The 18,204-nt window shown below is 40.6% G+C and overlaps 1 protein-coding gene across 1 annotated transcript in view; it reads left to right on the top strand.

Annotated features, from left to right (window-relative positions):
• The window catches only part of APOH (apolipoprotein H), a 17,086-nt gene extending 11,949 nt beyond the window's left edge, over window positions 1-5,137 (top strand). The window contains exons 7-8 of the mRNA XM_006146761.3: window positions 1,564-1,761; window positions 4,987-5,137. Of these exons, the coding sequence (XP_006146823.1) occupies window positions 1,564-1,761; window positions 4,987-5,042 (254 nt within the window). The 3' untranslated portion in view covers window positions 5,043-5,137. The remainder of the gene's footprint in view (window positions 1-1,563; window positions 1,762-4,986) is intronic.
• The last annotated feature ends 13,067 nt before the right edge of the window (window positions 5,138-18,204 follow it).

Genomic DNA, 18,204 nt, shown 5'->3' with positions numbered 1-18,204 from the left:
TCCCTTGTAAAATCAAGGACATGTTCCAGCTACTGGGAGAAAACGGGCTTATTATAAAAACATAACAAGCAATACTATGGACAGTGCTACTATTTATTACTGATATGTCTTACTGAATAAATGTTCAAGGAGTGAAGTTGAGAAAATTAGATACATCTGGTACTCTTGAAGGTTGGACTGAAAGTGAAAATCTATTGCTGCTCATTCCATATCTCAGTGTCCTCTCCCATCTCTGCATCTGTCTGGTTACTCATCCTGAACATGACATGAAGGTACACCAGGACCTCTGTGCTAAAGGATTCATTGCAGCTGACATCTTTTCCCAGACACATTGGTCCCCTTTGAGTTAGGTGTCTACCCTTGATCCAGCCAGTGTCATGCCTATGCAAGAACAACAACCTAACACTATTATCTCTGCTGCAGTTGTTGTGGATTCGACAGTTAAAGCAGGAAGAGCAAATTTGGAAGAGTAGGCACATGATGAATGACTAACATCTTAGGTTCGAGTCCCCTAGAAGCAAAGCCTGACACAAGGATTCAAGTACAGCTAATTTATTAAGTGAGTCTCAAGAGAAGGAGAGAGAGAGGGAGGTGGGATAGTATAGAACATGGATTCTCAGATGTCACTGTGCATCAGAATCACCTGGAGAGATCATTTAAAGATGGACTTCTGGGTTCCATCCTCAGTTCCTGATTCAGTAGATCCTGGTATTTGTATTCCTACCAAGTTCTTAGGTGATGCTTTGCTGCCGATGCAGAGACTGTGCCTGAAACAAGGATGTGGTCTCAGCTAGTTAAGCTTCAGCTTGATTCAACTAGGAGTTCTGGGGTATAAATCCCACCCCAGAGTTAGCACCAAGAGAGAAGGAGACTGCCTTTTTTTAGAATTATTTTAATTAATCTTATTCATCATCATTATTTTAATTGACCAAAAAAGACAGAGAAAGTGAGAGAGAAAGCAAACATGAGGTCTGGGCCTCAGACCGTGGTCAGCCATACAGGAGTCCAGTGCCTTTACCCATGGCACCACTGGCCAGCCCCAGGAACCTGCTTTTTATATCCCCTATTAGTCAGTCGTTGGCTTTGGGCTGCAACCAGGGGGTGAGTGTGGAGGTGGTTTAACCCTAGAAGAGGTGGCTCCCCTACATCTGAAGGCAATTTTTGAGAGACAGAAACATTTGAGAACTATTATCAGCCAACACTCACAACGATGGCAGATGGGTACAGGGCTCAATAAATTGAACTGAGTGGGCAATGTAGGCTAACATGAAATCGCAAGTTCTTTTTCACTGAAGACAAGAATCTGGGCGCCTCTGCTCTGACTTTCTTATGTGACTGTTGTAGGTTAAGAAAAGGCCACCTTAGAAGCCATGAGTAATGGTTCAATTCATAGGGAACTGCTGTTAGCAGTTGAACCAACATTACTCACTGCCAGCATTCTTGGACTTCTTGTCTTGACCAATTTGTCTCAGGCATACTTGAATACGGGGTCAAAGCCTATATTCTCTTGAAGAAAAATTGACCACACTCTTATGTATTGTCAACTAATATTCTCTCTTTCAGCATCTTGCAGATTATCTGTTAAAAAAGCCACTGTGTTATACCAGGGAGAGAGAGTAAAGCTCCAGGAGCAGTTTAAGAATGGGATGAAGCATGGTGACAAAGTTTCTTTCTTCTGTAAAAATAAAGAAAAGAAGTGTAGTTATACGGAGGATGCTGTGTGCGTAGATGGCACCATCGAAATCCCCAAGTGCTTCAAAGGTAAGTCTACCAAGGGGACTTGCAGCTAGGACTGCCACTGACCTTCCATCACAGTGATCACCTTTATTGCGTAAAGACTTTCAGAAGCTGTGTCAATCTGGCCGCAGGATTTTTCTTCTTTTCAGTTTGGTTTAAGGTTCATGCACTTTCTGGGGAGAGACAGAGAAAGCAGAGTGGATAGATGTAGAGAGAGAAAGAGAGAGCAAGAAAGAAAAAATGAGAAATCACTCCCCAGGAGAAGATGCCATACCCTAATCCCTTCTCCTCCATTCTCCTCTCTGTATTTTGGGCACACATGCACAAGTGCCTGGTGTGTTTTTTTCAAACCATCAAGTCCAGGATTCAGCCACCTTAATCTCTGTGCCACTGATAGCCCTGGCCCTGGCCACTGGATTTTAATTTTTAATTTTACTTTTTTATTTTTAAAGAATTATTTTTTTAATTTTATTAATTATTATTATTACTTAATTGCTATAAGGCACGTGTGTTTACTAGAGAGAGAAAGGGAGAGAGAGAAAATAAGCCTCCCAGTCGGACTTGAACTGCAGTCAGCCATGTGGGAGTCCAGCACCTTAACCACCACACCACCTGCTGGCCCCAGCCACTGGATTAGTTTTTTTCTTTTTATCCTTTTTAGAGAGATTTTTTGCTATAGGGTGTGCGTACTCGCCAGAGAGACAGAATGTGAGAAATCACCCCTCAGGGGAAATGACCACACCCACCCCAATCCCTTCTGTTTTGTTCTCCTCTCAGGATCTTGGGCATACATGCACATGTGCCTGGCGTGAGTTTTAAGCCACTGGGCCTGGGACTCGAACCACTGTTGACTATGTGAGAGTCCAGCAATGTAACCATTACACCATCTGCTGGTCTCACAGCCACTGGATTTTTAAAAAGAGGGTCGGCAGGGAGAAACAACATGAAGCAATTAGCTGCAGACTAATTAGTGTCTCTGCTTACGTAAGCATTTTCCTTTCCAATCATTTTCCCCCAATCTCAGGGTTATGACCCTATTCAGTGAATGTTGAGGTGAATTATGCCATCTTGTATAATTCCAAGTTAAGTTTCAGTAATAACTTTGAATTTAATAATAAATAATAAAAGTATCTACTATCTCTTGGTCTCGAATGATAAAGAATTCACCTCAAATTATAAAGAATTCACCCCAAATTGTAAAGGAATGCATGGCAGGATGAGTAGATGGAATAATGGTTACATCACTGGACTCCCACATGGGTAAGCATGGTTCGAGTCCTGGACCTGGAGACTTGAAACTCACACCAGGCACATGTGCATGTGTGCCCAAAATCCTGAGTGGAGAATGAAGAAGGGACTGTGGTATGGCTATCCCCTTGAGGGGTGATTTCTTGCTTTCTGTCTCTGTCAAGTGTACATGACCTATAGAAAAAAATCTCTCTGAAAAAAACTCAAAAAACAAAGCAACACATGTCAATGGTAATTGGCTAACTGATCTTTTAATATTTTTTCTTTCTTCAGCAATTCCTAGACTTTGAAAGGCATCCATTACAGCAAATAATGATTAGTGCAAAATATTTTAAGAAAGATGATATGTTTGTGAGAGATAAAGAAGAGTACAAGGGTCAGCATTTTAGAGCTGCCAACCTTTTAAAGTTTAAGGTTTGTAGGTTTAGAGATAGCCTTCAAATATTGATAGCCCTCTAATGGTGGCTGGGAGAAGGGAGTTGAGAGTAGACTGTGCTAAGAAAGAGGCCTGGAGCCAGCAGGTAGCAAGGGGTTAAGACACTGGACTCCCACATGGCCAAATGTGGTTCAAGTCCCAGATCTGGCAGCTTGCAAGTCACTCCAGATGTGTGTGTGTGTGTATGCACCCAAAATCCCAGGAGGAGAATGGAGGAGAAGGAATTGCAGCATGGCCATCCCCTCTACGAGGGGGGTGGGGAGTGATACTTGACTTTCTTTTCAATTCTCTCTCTCTCTTTCTACTAAGTGCACATGCCCTATGGGGAAAAAATTAAAGTAGAAAAAGAGAAAGAGAGAGAAGTCCAAGAAGTGGCCAGTTAGAGGGAGAGAAGGGACTTATAACTGATTAATAATACCTGCCTCATAGGGTTAGTTTGATTATTAGAAATATTATACATGACCTGGAGTAAGTGTTTAACCAATGATATTATGATCTTTGTGTTTATAAATAGTTAGAAGTGTACCAAGTAAATTATTCAAAAGATAGCAGAGCCCTGGTGAGATGATGAAATACTAAAATTGACAATAAAGGTAAGACTGTACATATCATTAGGAAAATAGCATGAATAATTTTACGAAGTCAGATTTCAGAGAAATACGTATTTCTAGATAGTCAGAGAATAACGTATTTCTTCAAGTTATTCTCTTATGGTTTTCAGACAAGTTCAACATTGTGAGTTCACTGGAGAATAAATAAAGGGTTGATAAAGCTCTAAAAAAATTGACTATCATGGGTTAGCCTTGTAGCCTAGTGTTTAAGGGAGCCAGATCCCACCTGGTTGACTGTATTTCACATCCCGGTTCCTCTGACTTGAAAAGCATGCTGAGTATATGTGCACACATGCCCCAAATCTGACAGGATGGTAAAATGGAGAAGGGATAGGCATGACCATGCTCCATTGTGTGTTTTGCTCTCTCTCTCTCTCTTTCTCTCCCTCCCTTTCTTCTTCTCGCTCTCTGGTGAGTGCATGTACCCTCTGGCAATTAAAAAAAAATCTCGAGACCAGCAGTTGGCATAATGGCTATGTCGCTGGACTTCCATGTAATTGACCACGGTTCAAGTCCTGGACCCAGTGGCTTAAATTCACACCAGACATGTGTGTGTGCATGCCCAAGATCCTGAGAGGAGAATGGAGGAGAAGGGATTGCAGCGTGGCCATCCCCCATGGGGAAGGGGGGGATGATTTCTCACTTTCTGTCTCTCTGTTACTCTCTGTCTTTCTGGGGAGCTAACGCGCCCTATAGCAAAAACCTCTACAAAAAATAAAAAAGTCTTGACTGTCAGAGTAGTACATACCCTTTCATTTTCTCTCTTGGAAATGAGCGCCTTTTCATTTTCCCTGCTTTCTCATATCATTTAAACCTCACGCTAAATGGTCTCATTTATACAATTTAACCTTTTTCTACACATTTGCAAGATGTATTTGATTTGATTTAGTCACTGAACAAATTTAAGAAGTGATTTTTTTCTCTCAGGATGGTTATCTTTTTCTCCCCCAACAGAGCATAGTTCTTTGGCCTTCTGGAAAACAGATGCATCAGATGTAAAGCCATGCTAACGTCGTTTTCAGATTTAAAGTGAAATGTCATACCCGTATCTGAATTTGTTCAAGACCTGATGGAAGGGGGTAATAAAGTTACTGACTTCATTCATTGCCTCAGCCAGTACAGCGTTATTCCTCATGGTAGCTTACTTTCAATTGTGTCATGTGGTTAAGACACCCAAATATTTGGAATATCATCATTCCATTGTTATGAAAACAGAAGAGGTGAACAATTATCTGGGGAACCCAGCTTCTTTTCTTCGCAATTTCACTCTCAAACTCTTTTACCTGAAACCCCTGCAATGTAGCAGTCTTTATAGAATGGTCCACAGACCTCTGACTCGATATCCCCTGTGTGCTTATTACAAAGAAAAAAGTGTGGTGGCCCAGAATTTTCAAGGGTGGCCCAGAAGTCTGCATTTATGGGCTGGTCCCTTAGCCTGACTGACCATGGTTCGAATCCCAGTACTGACAGGACACATGTGTCTGTATACCCCAAGTCCAAACAGGACTGAGAAATGGAGGAGATGAGATTGTGGCAGGTCTACACTCCATTGGTAGATCTTTTTTCTCTCTCTCTCTCTCTCTCTGGTGAGCAAACATGCCCTCTGGCAATTAAAAAAAATATATAACAACCCAAAGAGAGAGAAATCTGCATTTGTGACAGAGTCCCCAGAGAATCCTTATGCATCCTCAGGTTAAGAAACATCATCAAACAGAAATAAACATGGACTTTCAGGCCAATGGAGCTGAACTTGAATACTCTGTTGGGTTTACATAATACCGAAACATTTTTCCTACCCACTGAAATTCCATGTTTCATCATTGACTTACTACCCAAAGCACTCTATAGATTCAGTAAACCCCTAATTCCAATGATATTTTTCATAGAAATAGAAAAACAATCCTAAAATTTTTACAGAATCACAAAATACCCCAAAGAGTCAATGTATCTTCAACAACAACAACAACAACAATGAAGCTAGTGACATCACATTATCTAATGTCAAAATATACTACAAAGCTATAGTAACCAAAACAGCATGTTATTGGCATAAAAACAGACACAGACCAATGAAGCAGCCTAGAGAACTCAGAAACAAACCCATACATTTTCAGTCAATTGATTTTTTTTCAAAGGTGCTGAAAACACATTTTCCCATTGGAAAAGAACAATTTTCTCAATCAATGGTTTTGGGAAAACTGATTGTTCCCATGTATATGCAGAAGAAAGAAATTAGACCCTTATCTCATACCATGTACAAAAATAAGCTAAAAATGGATTGAAGACCTAAATCTAAGGTTTGAAACTGTAAACTCCTAGAAGAGAACATGGGAGCAAAGCTTTATGACATTGGTTGGGGGAAAGATTTCTTGGATATTTTGCCATTTTGTTTGAAGATTTATTACTTTATACATAGAAAATAAATAAAATAAGGGACTATTAAGGCAAAATGAACTGTACTATTGTGCAGCAAATAGGTTTTTTGTTTGTTTGTTTTTTGGGGGGATAGCATTAGATATTAAGCATGCCAAAAGATCAGATGCCCAGCACTCCTGCTTTAAGTCCACAGTAACTTTCCAACACTGACCTGCTTGCCTATTTGAAAAAGAAGCTCCTGGAATATAGCAATTCTGTTAAGAGTGGCTTTTTGTACCTTTTTATTCACTGATAGGCATTTTGGGCTGCTGAATAGGCTTAGAACCCTGAAAACTAATCAGAGTAGACTTTAGAGCTTAGACAGTGCCCATTCCTCTAATTTAATGATATTTTCACTGAAAGGAAAGAATGTGCTATTTTGACAATCTGAAGAGGCAGTTCAATCTGGATTATAGGAGACCATAGTAGAAATTGCCCAATTGTAACCCATGTGCTTAGTGATTATGTGGCTCATTTGCTGCCATAAATAGATTCTCTTTTCCATTTCTTTTAAAATTAAGTGCTTAGATAACCAGATTGCCTGTCATCAAAGTTCACCTTACCCTCCCTCACCACAGTGTGCAAGTGGCCTCCCCTGCTGGCCCACAGTTGGGATGCACTTTCCCCCAGCTAGCCTGCTGATGGAAGGGAACTAACTACAGCTACAAGAAGCTGACCACTCCTAGTTAGCACAGCTGAATTCTGTCTCCCCAAGGTAATATCACGAAAGTATCAACTGCAGATTTCATGAACCATCTAAGCTGCATCTAGTAAGGTGGTCTTCCAAGATCAGTAGGTTCCTGGAGGTGCTTTCAACGATAAGGTGTTTTCTCTCTTAGGTTACGGCAGGTTTGGCTTCTAACTGCAAAGTTTTCCATGCTTTAACTATTCTCTCTTGCTAAAACGTATTTCTGCAAGAAATCAATAGCATAGAAAACACATTCTCTCATTTTTAAGACACTGATTAACCTTTCCATACATACTGTGAGATAGAATGGAATCTCATTCCTGAGCCTCCAAACTCCAAGGTGACATTTCCTACCTACCAGCCTGAAAGGCGATCCCTGCTTTAATTCCCAAAGAAAAGATTGAAAAGAAAAAGAAAGAAAGAAAAGGAAATAAAATAGCTTGGAGTGTGCGTGTGTGAGACAGCGTATGTGGTTGGGTGCAAGCATGTGAGCATCTTTGTCCCTTGGGTGTGAGCATCTTTGTCCCTTGGGTATGAGCATGTGTACGTGTGGTGTGCATAAAATGCACATGCATGTGAGTGTGTGTGTGGTTTGAATGTGGATTCTTTGCATATGTAAGTGTATACCCACGTGCAGACACCAAATGTGTACTCTGTGTGTGTAAGTATACACCCACGTATAGACACCGAATGTGTGTTCTTTGCGTGTATAAGTACACACCGACGCACAGACATTGAAAATGTGTATTCTTTGTGCATATAAATATACACCCATGTGCAGACGAGTGCATGTGAGAGCGTGTGAATTCTTTGTGTGCTATTGCTGCCTCCTAGTGGCATCTATTGCTTTTCAAGGTGCTTGCAAAACAGCTGGGAAGCAGAACACTTGGTATGGAAGTCTGCTATTGTCAGGCACTGGGCACATTTTCCCATATGGCTCACCTCTATTAATTTTATCTTCCCAATTGTCCCTTAAGGAAGATAAAAGAAAACTCAAGCTCAGAAGATTTGTACTTAATTTATTTGGGTCAAAAGCTAATACGTGACAGAACTAGATATATTAAATTCAGAACTATGTCTTCGAACTATTCTTACACTTCTGGCTAAGCACTGTGGCTTCCTGGAAATCGGTGAACTATAAAGTTGGTATTTTTACAGCCCAGGGCTTAAATAGGTGGATAGGAAAGATCGTTGTAGAGGTGAGGCTAGAAAATGCCCTAGTAGTTGGCTGCCAGTTTGTATGGGCACTGGCTAGAGCAATACATGTATTGTTGAAGGGAGGGAGGAAGAATGGCCAGTTTATTTTTGTTAATAGCTTTTCTTTGTTAAAGGCAGGGTCTCGCTGTGCCACGATCTTCCTGCTAGCTGGTACTATAAGTGTGTGTCACCGTGCCGCAATCTTTTTTAGGTAGGGTCTAGCTCCAGGGTGTCCAGGCCACGTGGAGATCATGATCCTCCTGCCTCAGCTTCCCTGAGTCCGTGAGATTACAGATGCCGCTGCACTGGGCCTTGAGGTTGCACCAAGAAGTGAGCCTGAGCCCCCCATGTGGTCCCAGCAGCTTGAACCACCAGGGTGGGGCCTGTTAATAGCTTTCACATGAATTGCCCCAAGCAGGTAGGATCAAATAAACAGGGTGCAGGGTGAATATTGCTTAGTTCTGGCATAAGGAAGGAATCCAGAATCGCTGTGTTAAAGGCAGTGACTTCTTTTTAGCAACGAAGAAAAGAAAGTATGCCTCATAATTTTGGCTTTTCTTCTCTTTAAACTGTGTCTATTTGTGATATAGTTTATACTTTTGTGGTCTATAAATAGAAAGTTCGAAATCATTTCCCATCCAATTTAAGAAATGTACCTGGTTAGGAGATTGTTCTGATATTTAAATATATCTAATTTGTTTACATAATAATGACAATTTTTGGCATTTATAAATTGCTTTCCCTTGACAGCCGAGTCATTCATGTATTTCAGTCTAACGATAGAGAGTACATTAATGCTCAATGGCAAATCACTGACTAAAATATGATTATTTAGAATATCAGCTTTTGCTTAAGTATACCGAGCTATTACTAGTTTCTAAACAATAGATTGAAAATATAGACAATCTCCATCTAAACGTGTATACCTATCATATATATTATGTACATCTCCTGTCCAACTTCACAAAAATGCACAGAGCAACGGAAGTACTCTGTAAAAGAATAAAAAGAAAGACTTAATAGAGATACTTAAATATTTCAATTTTTCTAATAGTGGAAAATGCACATTTAAAAAGATGCCTTTTTAAAAACTCACAATGATCACAGATCTAAAAGACCGTTAATGTGAGACAGTCACTTTCATAGAATGTTGAATGGGATTGCAAATTGCAAAAGGAATTAGGCAGTCCTGATCAAAAGCCTTAATTTTTTTTTTTTGTGCCCATAGGAATCTCTTTAAAGGAGATAAGTGCAACTTCACCTAAGATTTGTATATTCCAAGGCATTTATTGCAGCACTATTTATGAGAGCAAAAACATTAGTAACCACAGGAGAAGAATGCAGCCGATTATGTTATCTTATATGCAAATGATGAAATGAGTAAATGTTACAAGTGGTGATGGTTACAGACCTAAGATTTGAGTAAACACATAAAAAATTAATAATGGCTATTCTTTTTTAAGAACTATTTTATTTATTTATTATTATTTTTTCACATGAGTTTTGCCAGAGAAAGACAGAGAGAAAGGGAGAGAGAGAGAGAAAGCAGGTCTCCAGATCTAGGACTCGAACCACGGTTAGCCATGTAGGAATTCCAGCACCTTAACCACTACACTGCCTTCTGGCCCCAATAGTGGCTATTCTTTAATGGAAGGATTACACACAATTTTTATCTTCTTTGAACCTTTCAGTATTTTCTTCTTTCCTTTTCTTTGTGAGATTTTTGCCATAGGGAGCATGCATTGGCTGGAGAGAGAGAGGGGCAGAGAGAGAGAGAATGTGAAAAATCAATCCCTCAGTGGTGATGATGGCCATGGTGCAATCCCTTCTTCTCCATTGCCCTCTCAGGTTTTGGGCACTCACACATGCGCCTGGCATGAGTTTCAGGCCACCGGGTCCAGGACTTGGACCATGGCCAACCACTGGGGGTCCAGTGCCTTAACCACTCTACCACCTGCTGGTGCCACAAACCTTTAGTATTTTCTAATTTCCTGATCAGAGCATGGAAACTTTTGTAATTTGAAAAAGAGATATAGTTAGAATATCCTGGTCTAGAAATAAAAATTTTATTCCTTATTATAGTTACCGCCTGATTATTCTTTTTTAATAAATAAGTTTATTTAATGATTTCTTCTAGATATCCTCACCAGTCTTCATGCCATGACCCTACCCCTCCCACCTAGCCATAGAGAGACCCTCAGGATGTGAACCCATGACCTTCCTGTGTGACCTTGGCAGTGTGAAGCGTTGCTCGATTGCGACACCACTGCAGGCAGTCAGTTATTCTCAATAGTGAGTGGAAATAATTGCTTGATAACCCACCACTGTAATCTCGAATGACTAAACTTGTCTTTACTTACTTTTTATGTGTTTATTATTCACAATCCTTCAAATTGCCTTATAAATTCACATTGAGGCTGCTGAAAGTTTGGCTCCAAAATGTCTTAGAGAAGAAAAATACGGTAAATATTTTTGGTCATAATTTGAATCTATTTTCCATAATACAATTCTTTTAGAGATTTTTAAAAAATGTTTATGCCTTGAGTGAGAGAGAGAGAGAAAGTGTCAACAGAATCTTAACGCTGCAATCCTCCCCATCCCCCACAAGCTTTGCCAGCCCAGATCATGGGCATGTACTTGTAGATTCATAGTTTGTACGGGCCTCAGGACTTGAACCTGGGGCTTCCTATGTGGATCCAGCATTGCAGAGCATGGTTACCACTGTGCTACCATTAGACCCTATTTTTGGAGAGACTTATAGGTGAACATTAAGAAAGTAAAATTGGGGAACCAGCAGTTAGCGTAATGGCTATGTCGCTGGACTCCCACGTAATCAACCGCGGTTCGCGTCCCGGGCCCGGTGGCTTAAAACTCACACTGGGCGCGTGTGCGTGCATGCCCAAGATCCCGAGAGGAGAATGGAGGAGAAGGGATTGCAGCGTGACCATCCCCTCTGGGGAGTGATTTCTTGCTTTCTGTCTCTCTCTGTCTGTCTGGCGAGTGCACGCGCCCTATAGCAAAAAAAAAAAAAAAAAGAAGAAGAAAGTAAAATTGATGAGACCTAAACCACCCTTATTTTTCATCTAGAAAGTCATTGTCTGGGACTGCCCCATAACCTAGTGGTTAAGGGAGCCAGATCTGTCATAGCTGACTGTGGTTCAAATTTGGCCCCAGCATCTTGAAAACACCTCAGGTGCATGCATGTGTCTGCCCAAATCCAGGCAGGATGGAGAAATGGAGAAGGAATCATAGCATGACCACACCCCATGGCGGGGTGCTTTCTCTCCCTCCCTATCTCCTTGTCTCTCTCTGTCTCTCTTTGGCAAAGATATGTACCCTTTGACCATTAAAGAAAAAAAAAAAGAGAGAGAGAGAGAATCATTGTCCACATTTGATTCACATTCTTTTTTTTTTTTAAGTTTTTTTTTTTTTTTTGTCATAGGTTGTGTGTGCACAGCAGAGAAAGAGAGGAAAAGAGAGAAATCACCCCCTAGTGGCATGGCCACGCTATTATCTCTTCTCCAATCTCCTCTCAGGATTTTGAACACACATGCACATGTGCCCAGTGTGATTTCGGAGTCCCAAGACAGGGACTCAAACCATGTAGGATCCAGCACCTTAACCTCCATGCCACCTGATGCCACCTTGATTCACGGTTTTTAAAAACTTTATTTATTTATTTATTTATTTATTTATTTATTTATTTATTTATTTTATTTTGACAAGTGGGGGGGAGAGATAGAGGGAGACAGAGAGAGGGAGAAACCGTGGAAACCATGGTCAGCCATATGGGAGTCCAGAGTCCTTAACCACCATGCCATCTGCCAGCCCCTGATTCACATATTTTCAAGTTTCCTTTCTGGGTATGTATGGAAAGTATGTAAAATGATGTTACAATTTATGAAGTATTTTGTGATTCACTTTCTGTATTTATTAAAATAGACTTTGTTACTGATCTTCAGGGCAATTAAAGCATCAAAAGATTGCCTTAGAAATACATGTTTTATATGTCTATAATTTAAAGTTAAAAGAGGTAAGTTACCATATCAGGTTTACATTTGATTTTATAAAACAAAAAACTGAAATAACAGTGACTTAAAAAATGGAAGTTGTCTCTAATCTCTGCTGTAGTTACTATAATTTTATATAGCAACAGTTTAAGATACACAGATTGGGTTAAATATTTATAACAAAGTGCACTTCTAGCTCAAATTATGTAAGAATAATTATTATATTTCTAATTAGTATAAGGTCACATTTTCCCATGTTTTGTGTAAAGTATAATTGACAGTGATAAGGATGGTGTAATTTAGTGTGATCTTTAAAATTTTTTTCCTCTATCTTGTCAGTGGGGCTATGCTAGAGACACGGAGAGAGGGAGAGAATGAGTAAGAAAGCACCCCCCAAGGTGAATGAGTAAGAAAGCACCCCCCAAGGTGACACAGTCACACCACAGTCCTTTTTCTACCATTTCTCGATCTTTTCAGGATCCTGGGTGTGTGAGTTTTTCAAGCCTCGAGGGCTGGGATTTGAACTGCAGTTAGAAATGTAGGATCCAGCTCCCTCTGCATAGCACTTAACAAATGTGCTATGAGGTTGGACCTCAGGTTTACTAACTTTTTAAAAATTGAAGATAAGGACCAGCAGATGGCATAATAGTTACGTTGCTGGACTCCCATGTCGTCATTCATGGCTTGAGTCACAGACCTGATTATTTAAAACTCATGCTGGGCATGTGCACACGCGCACGCATGCGTGTGTGTGTGTGTGTGTGTATGCCCAAAATCGTGAGAGGAGACTGGAGGAGAAGAGATTGCGGTGTGGCCATCCCCCCGAGAGGTGATTTCTCACTTTCTGTCTCTTTAGTGAGCTCATTTACCCTATAGCAAAACTCTCTGCAAAAAAAAAAAAAAAGGAAAAGGAAAAAAAATTGAAAATAAATGAGGTCCGAAGTATATTTTCCTATGCTGACTTTGTAATTACAGCATAGTGTTTTTAACCTCTCTTCTATCCCATATTTATGTACTATTTAAAAAATATATACTGTATTTTATTTTGTAAAGGTTTTTGCCATAGGTCATGTGCACTTGCTAGATGGAGAGAGAGAGAGAGAGAGAGAGAGAGAGAGAGAGAGAGAAAGTGAGAGGAAAAGTGAGAAATCACCCCCCTTCCAGGGGATGGCCATACCACGATTCCTTCTCCTCTCATCTTCTGGGATTTTGGTCATGCATACACACGTGTCTGGGAATCTGGGACTCAAACTGCTGTCGACTGTGTGAGAATCCAGCACCTTTACCTCCACACTACCAACTGGCCCTTATTTATATACTTTTTAAGCCAGGACATAATACGACTCTGGATAAGGTTACTTGGTATTTGTCTTTATTGCCTCCTAGACTGTAAACTTCTAGAGGGCAAAGACTTAGCTCTGTTCTTACAGGTTCTGAAATTCTGGTGTAATTGAAATCACTTGAAGTAAATGATCAGCAACCTCCAAGAAAGAAACCCCAACTTCTCCCTACCACCCCAGAACAAAGGTGAGCTAATAAATTCAGGTTTATTTCATAGGAGGCCCAATCTCTTGGTCCAGAGATTGAGGGACCTAATTGTGCTCACCCGGTTCACTCTCCTAGCAAGAGATTTGGATTCAGAAAAGTTACTCTTACTGGTTTCTCGAATGGAAGTTTTTATAAACTAGGAACCTACGGAGGGGTGGGGGGGCCATATTCCATTCCACGTACAGTGAAAAGCACAAAGCTCACGCGTGTTCGTTTGTGGATTAGTATAAACATAGGAGTTTATTCAGCTCATCGTTGTGGAGGACGGGAAGTTCAAGAGCATGGTGCCAAGACAGTGGTTTCACAGTGGAAGTCCTCACATGATGACAGAGCCCATGAGACACCGAGAGAGCAAGAGAGGGTGGAGGGTGACTCCCTTTGCAATCACCCAATCTCATGATCACTAACTGGGTCTCTCCATGTCATTATCCCATGAAAATGACATTAGTTCCTTCGTTAGTGCTTTGTCCTAATGACCAATCACCTCTTAAAGGTCCCCACCCCTCCCAATACCATTACTCTGGCCGCACATTTCGTGATTTGTGGAGGGAACAAACCATAGCCACTACCATATGGTGTACATCATTTCTTTTTCTCCCAGTCTGTTTAGCACGGAGGATATTAGTATTATTCTCATTTCCTGCCTCTGATGTCTGATGAAAGCCTCCCTGCTGCTGCTACTTTTCATTAATCCTTGCCCTGAGGGTGCCGGAGCCCAGCGTTAAGGGCCATAATATCAGTATTGATCTGCAGTCTCCAGAAGGGACGGACTCAAGTGTTGCTTCTGACTTCTGTCCTCAATACTTACGGATGTAAAGTCCACGAGCACAAGTTCTGCCCTTATAATCACAGTGTGGTGTTTTCTTTATCTCCCGTCTGTCCCATTACATGTTGTTTAAATACCTCTTAAACCAGGTGGTATAATGTGATTCCAAATGTGGATCATGGCTGGACATTCTGGAAACCCACTGATTTGTACGTGCACCTTTGGACGTGTGGGCATTTGGTGGTTGTGGGGTATTGGAGGGAGAATTACATTTTTTAATGATTCTTAAAGGAAGTTTCTCACTCCCAAGAGATTAGGAAGCATTCTCTCTCTCTTATTCTTAGAATAATTTTATTTAACTTTATTTATTTATTTTTTTAAATTTGATCAGAAAGGGACAGAATAAGAGTGAGAGTAAGAGAAAGAAAGAGAGAAAGAGAGCAAGCCTCCAGGACCAGGACTCAAACTGTGGTTGGCCATGTGGGAGTCCAGCTTCCTTAACCACTATACTACTTGCCGGCCCCCATCTCTCTCACCTTTTTTTAAGAATTACTTATTAATTTAATTTATTTATTATTATTATTTTTAAAATTTGCTATAGGGCATGTGTACTCACCAGAGAGAGACAGGGAGAAAGGGCAAAAGAAGGTGAGAAAGCAAACTGCCATGTCTGGGACTCAAACTGTGGTCAGCCATATGGGATTCCAGTACCTTATTCACTACACCACCTGTTGGCCCGGGATGAACTCTCTTATAAAAGGAAGGGGAGGGCTAGAGGACGATCTTTGGCTAGCCTGTGCTTTGTGTAGAATCATCTTCCCCTTGAATTTTGGCATACTGTCTTTGAATCACATCTGCTTATCATCTCCGTAGGTAACATTCTTTAAGAGGTTCCTGGTTCGTGGGTAGGGAGACTCCAAGTGGAATCATACACCAGCACATTCACACTAGGACATATAGGCTTGAATGTGAGGTAAACACAACTCAGGCTCAAGCTATATTCCTGTAACATAGTGTGGCATACGTCACAATAAAGCCCTGTATGCATATCTTAATACTCTGCATTACAATATGTGTGTGTGTGTCCGTATAAATGAATAAAATGACAGTCTTTGCATTCTTCAAAGTGAGAAGGGAGATTTCCTCATCTATTTTCACCTAAGTAGAACAAGTATTTTAAGACATTTTTTTTTACCTCAGTCATAGTTTTTTCTCCTTCAGTTATTTTCTGAGATAAACTTGACCTTGTCACATTTTATTCCTTTGATTCCTCCCTTTTTTTTATCTTCCATTTTTCTGTTTGTATTCATTGAGATAACATTTGTCAAAGTCATTTCATATTCTTTCAGCAATGCGGTTATGTAATTTGCTAATATATAAAAATAGTACACATTCATGATATACATGTTATTTTGAAACAGATATATATTGTGGCTAAATCAAACCAATTAACACATGAATTACCTCATGTACTTTTTCGTGTGTGTGATGTGAACACGTAATAATCTACCCTTAAGAGCTGGTAGGTGGGTGATAGTTGAAGCACAGGACTCCCACCCATATGGCCGACTGTGGCTTGAGTCCTGGACCTGGTGGCTTGCTTTTTCACTTTCCCTCACTCTCTCCCTCTGTGTCTTTCTTTCTCTTTGATTAAATTAAAATGATACTAATGAATAAAATTAATAAATAATTAAAAAAAACCCTACCCTTTTAGTGATTTCAAAAACACAATTGTTGGGCCGGATGGTGGTGTGGTGGTCCAGGCGGCTGGGTCCCACGTGGTCAACTACATGGTTTGCGTCCTGCACCTGACTTGAGAATCACACCCGGTACATCCGGTGTGCCCAAACTCCCAAATGGAGGGTGAAGTGGAGGAGAAGGGATAGCAGACCATCCCCCAGGTGAGGTGATTTCTCTCTCGGTGTCTCTCCCCAGCAAGTGCAGGTGTCCTCCAGCAGATAAAAAGCATACAATTGTTAAATACAAATTATAGAAGGCTTTTGTTTTAGACTAAGCTCCTGTTCTAGGCCCCAACGAACTAGACCAAAATGGAGTTACTAAGGTTGAAACGCCATGTCATCAGATGAAACTTTAAGGAAGCAGATAGATTCCCTCCCAGAGATTAAATTTTTCCTGAAAAACAGGAGATTCCAGTTTACCTGAGTCCCCTCTGCCTTAAACCTTAAAGGAAGGCGCCTTGGAAAGACCAATTGATTCACTTTTTGTACTTTGTTTATGCTTTCTTCAGTCTGTAAAACCAACCTCTTCTGCTCAATTCCTTGGAACACTTTTTTGGTTATATTCGAATCTGTGCTTCCTGAGTTTCTATCCCTAAGACTCCAAATAAAGCTTTCTGTTCTTTAGAGATTCAGTGTCTGAAATTCATTGACACATGCATTGTTATTAACTACAGTCACCATGTCGTACAAGAGATTTTTTTAAACTTATTTCTCCCCCCAAATGAAATTTCATATCCTTAGATTAATGTCACCCCATACACCCCCCCTCCCCCCCAGTATTTTGAACATCTTCATTAACTGGTAAATTCCTCCACTTGCATCCTTGGCTTTTGAATCCTTGATTCTCAGTGTAAAGGATCATTGATTATGGATCATTCCTTAGCTATAAACATGCTCAAATATGCTTTTGAAGAATAAACATTCTTCAAAGCATCCTGTATGCTTTCTTTTTCTTAGCATGATTTTTCTCTGAAACAATAAAGAACTGTTGGTGTTTACTTCCAGTGGGATGGGTTTGAAAAGCACCTTGAAAGGAGTATGACTTCCCTCCAGAAGCTTGAAAGTAGCTAGTTCCAAATGAACGAACCTTCTATTTTCTTTATGGGATATTGAAAAGATGCTTCAAGCTGTGCTTATGTTAGATTTGGCGTCACACTGAGCGTATTGCAAACATACTGCAGAAGGAATCCTGTTGTGAAATGAGATGAAAAACAGTGGTAAACTGAATTTCATTTAAATAGATGTTTTTACAATTTAAATTTTGTTTCTGCCCGGTATTTTAAAATATACAGTTCAGAGCTTCTTCAGGAAAGTAACAGAAGACCAAAGACCGAACACCCTAACGTAGCAAGGCAGACATGGAGACTGTCCTGAAGTAGGCGGACGAGACTTTCCGGGAGCAACAAAGACATATTCCACTTGATGTTGCTATTTTTCACAGAACTGGTAAATACAAAGCCTTTTCATTTTATTTCTGGATCTTCAGAATTTGAGGTCAGCCCTTTTTCAGACCTCGGATAGTTACAAATGCAAAGCAAAAAAAAAAGTATTGCTCATTCTCTTGCTTCATCCACCCTCATTCACCGCTGGGTTACTGAGCTAGGAGGGAGTAAATGTTCACTCCGGACTCATGGCACCCTGACGTCTCTCGGAACAGTGGGCACACCCTCCTGTGAACACCCGCCAACAATCCTATTTTCTTAGCCCTTGACTCGTTCTTTCTCCGTTGACCCTAAAACGCTCCCGCGCTACTCCCCGCGTCGGCGGGTAGCTGAGTCCAGGCAGCGGACTGGCCATTGCAGAAGCTTC

Source organism: Tupaia chinensis, unplaced genomic scaffold (genome assembly GCF_000334495.1).
Source record: "Tupaia chinensis unplaced genomic scaffold, TupChi_1.0 Scaffold000187_1, whole genome shotgun sequence".
NCBI classification, from domain to species: domain Eukaryota; kingdom Metazoa; phylum Chordata; class Mammalia; order Scandentia; family Tupaiidae; genus Tupaia; species Tupaia belangeri.
This window is presented reverse-complemented; position numbering and strand designations above follow the sequence as displayed.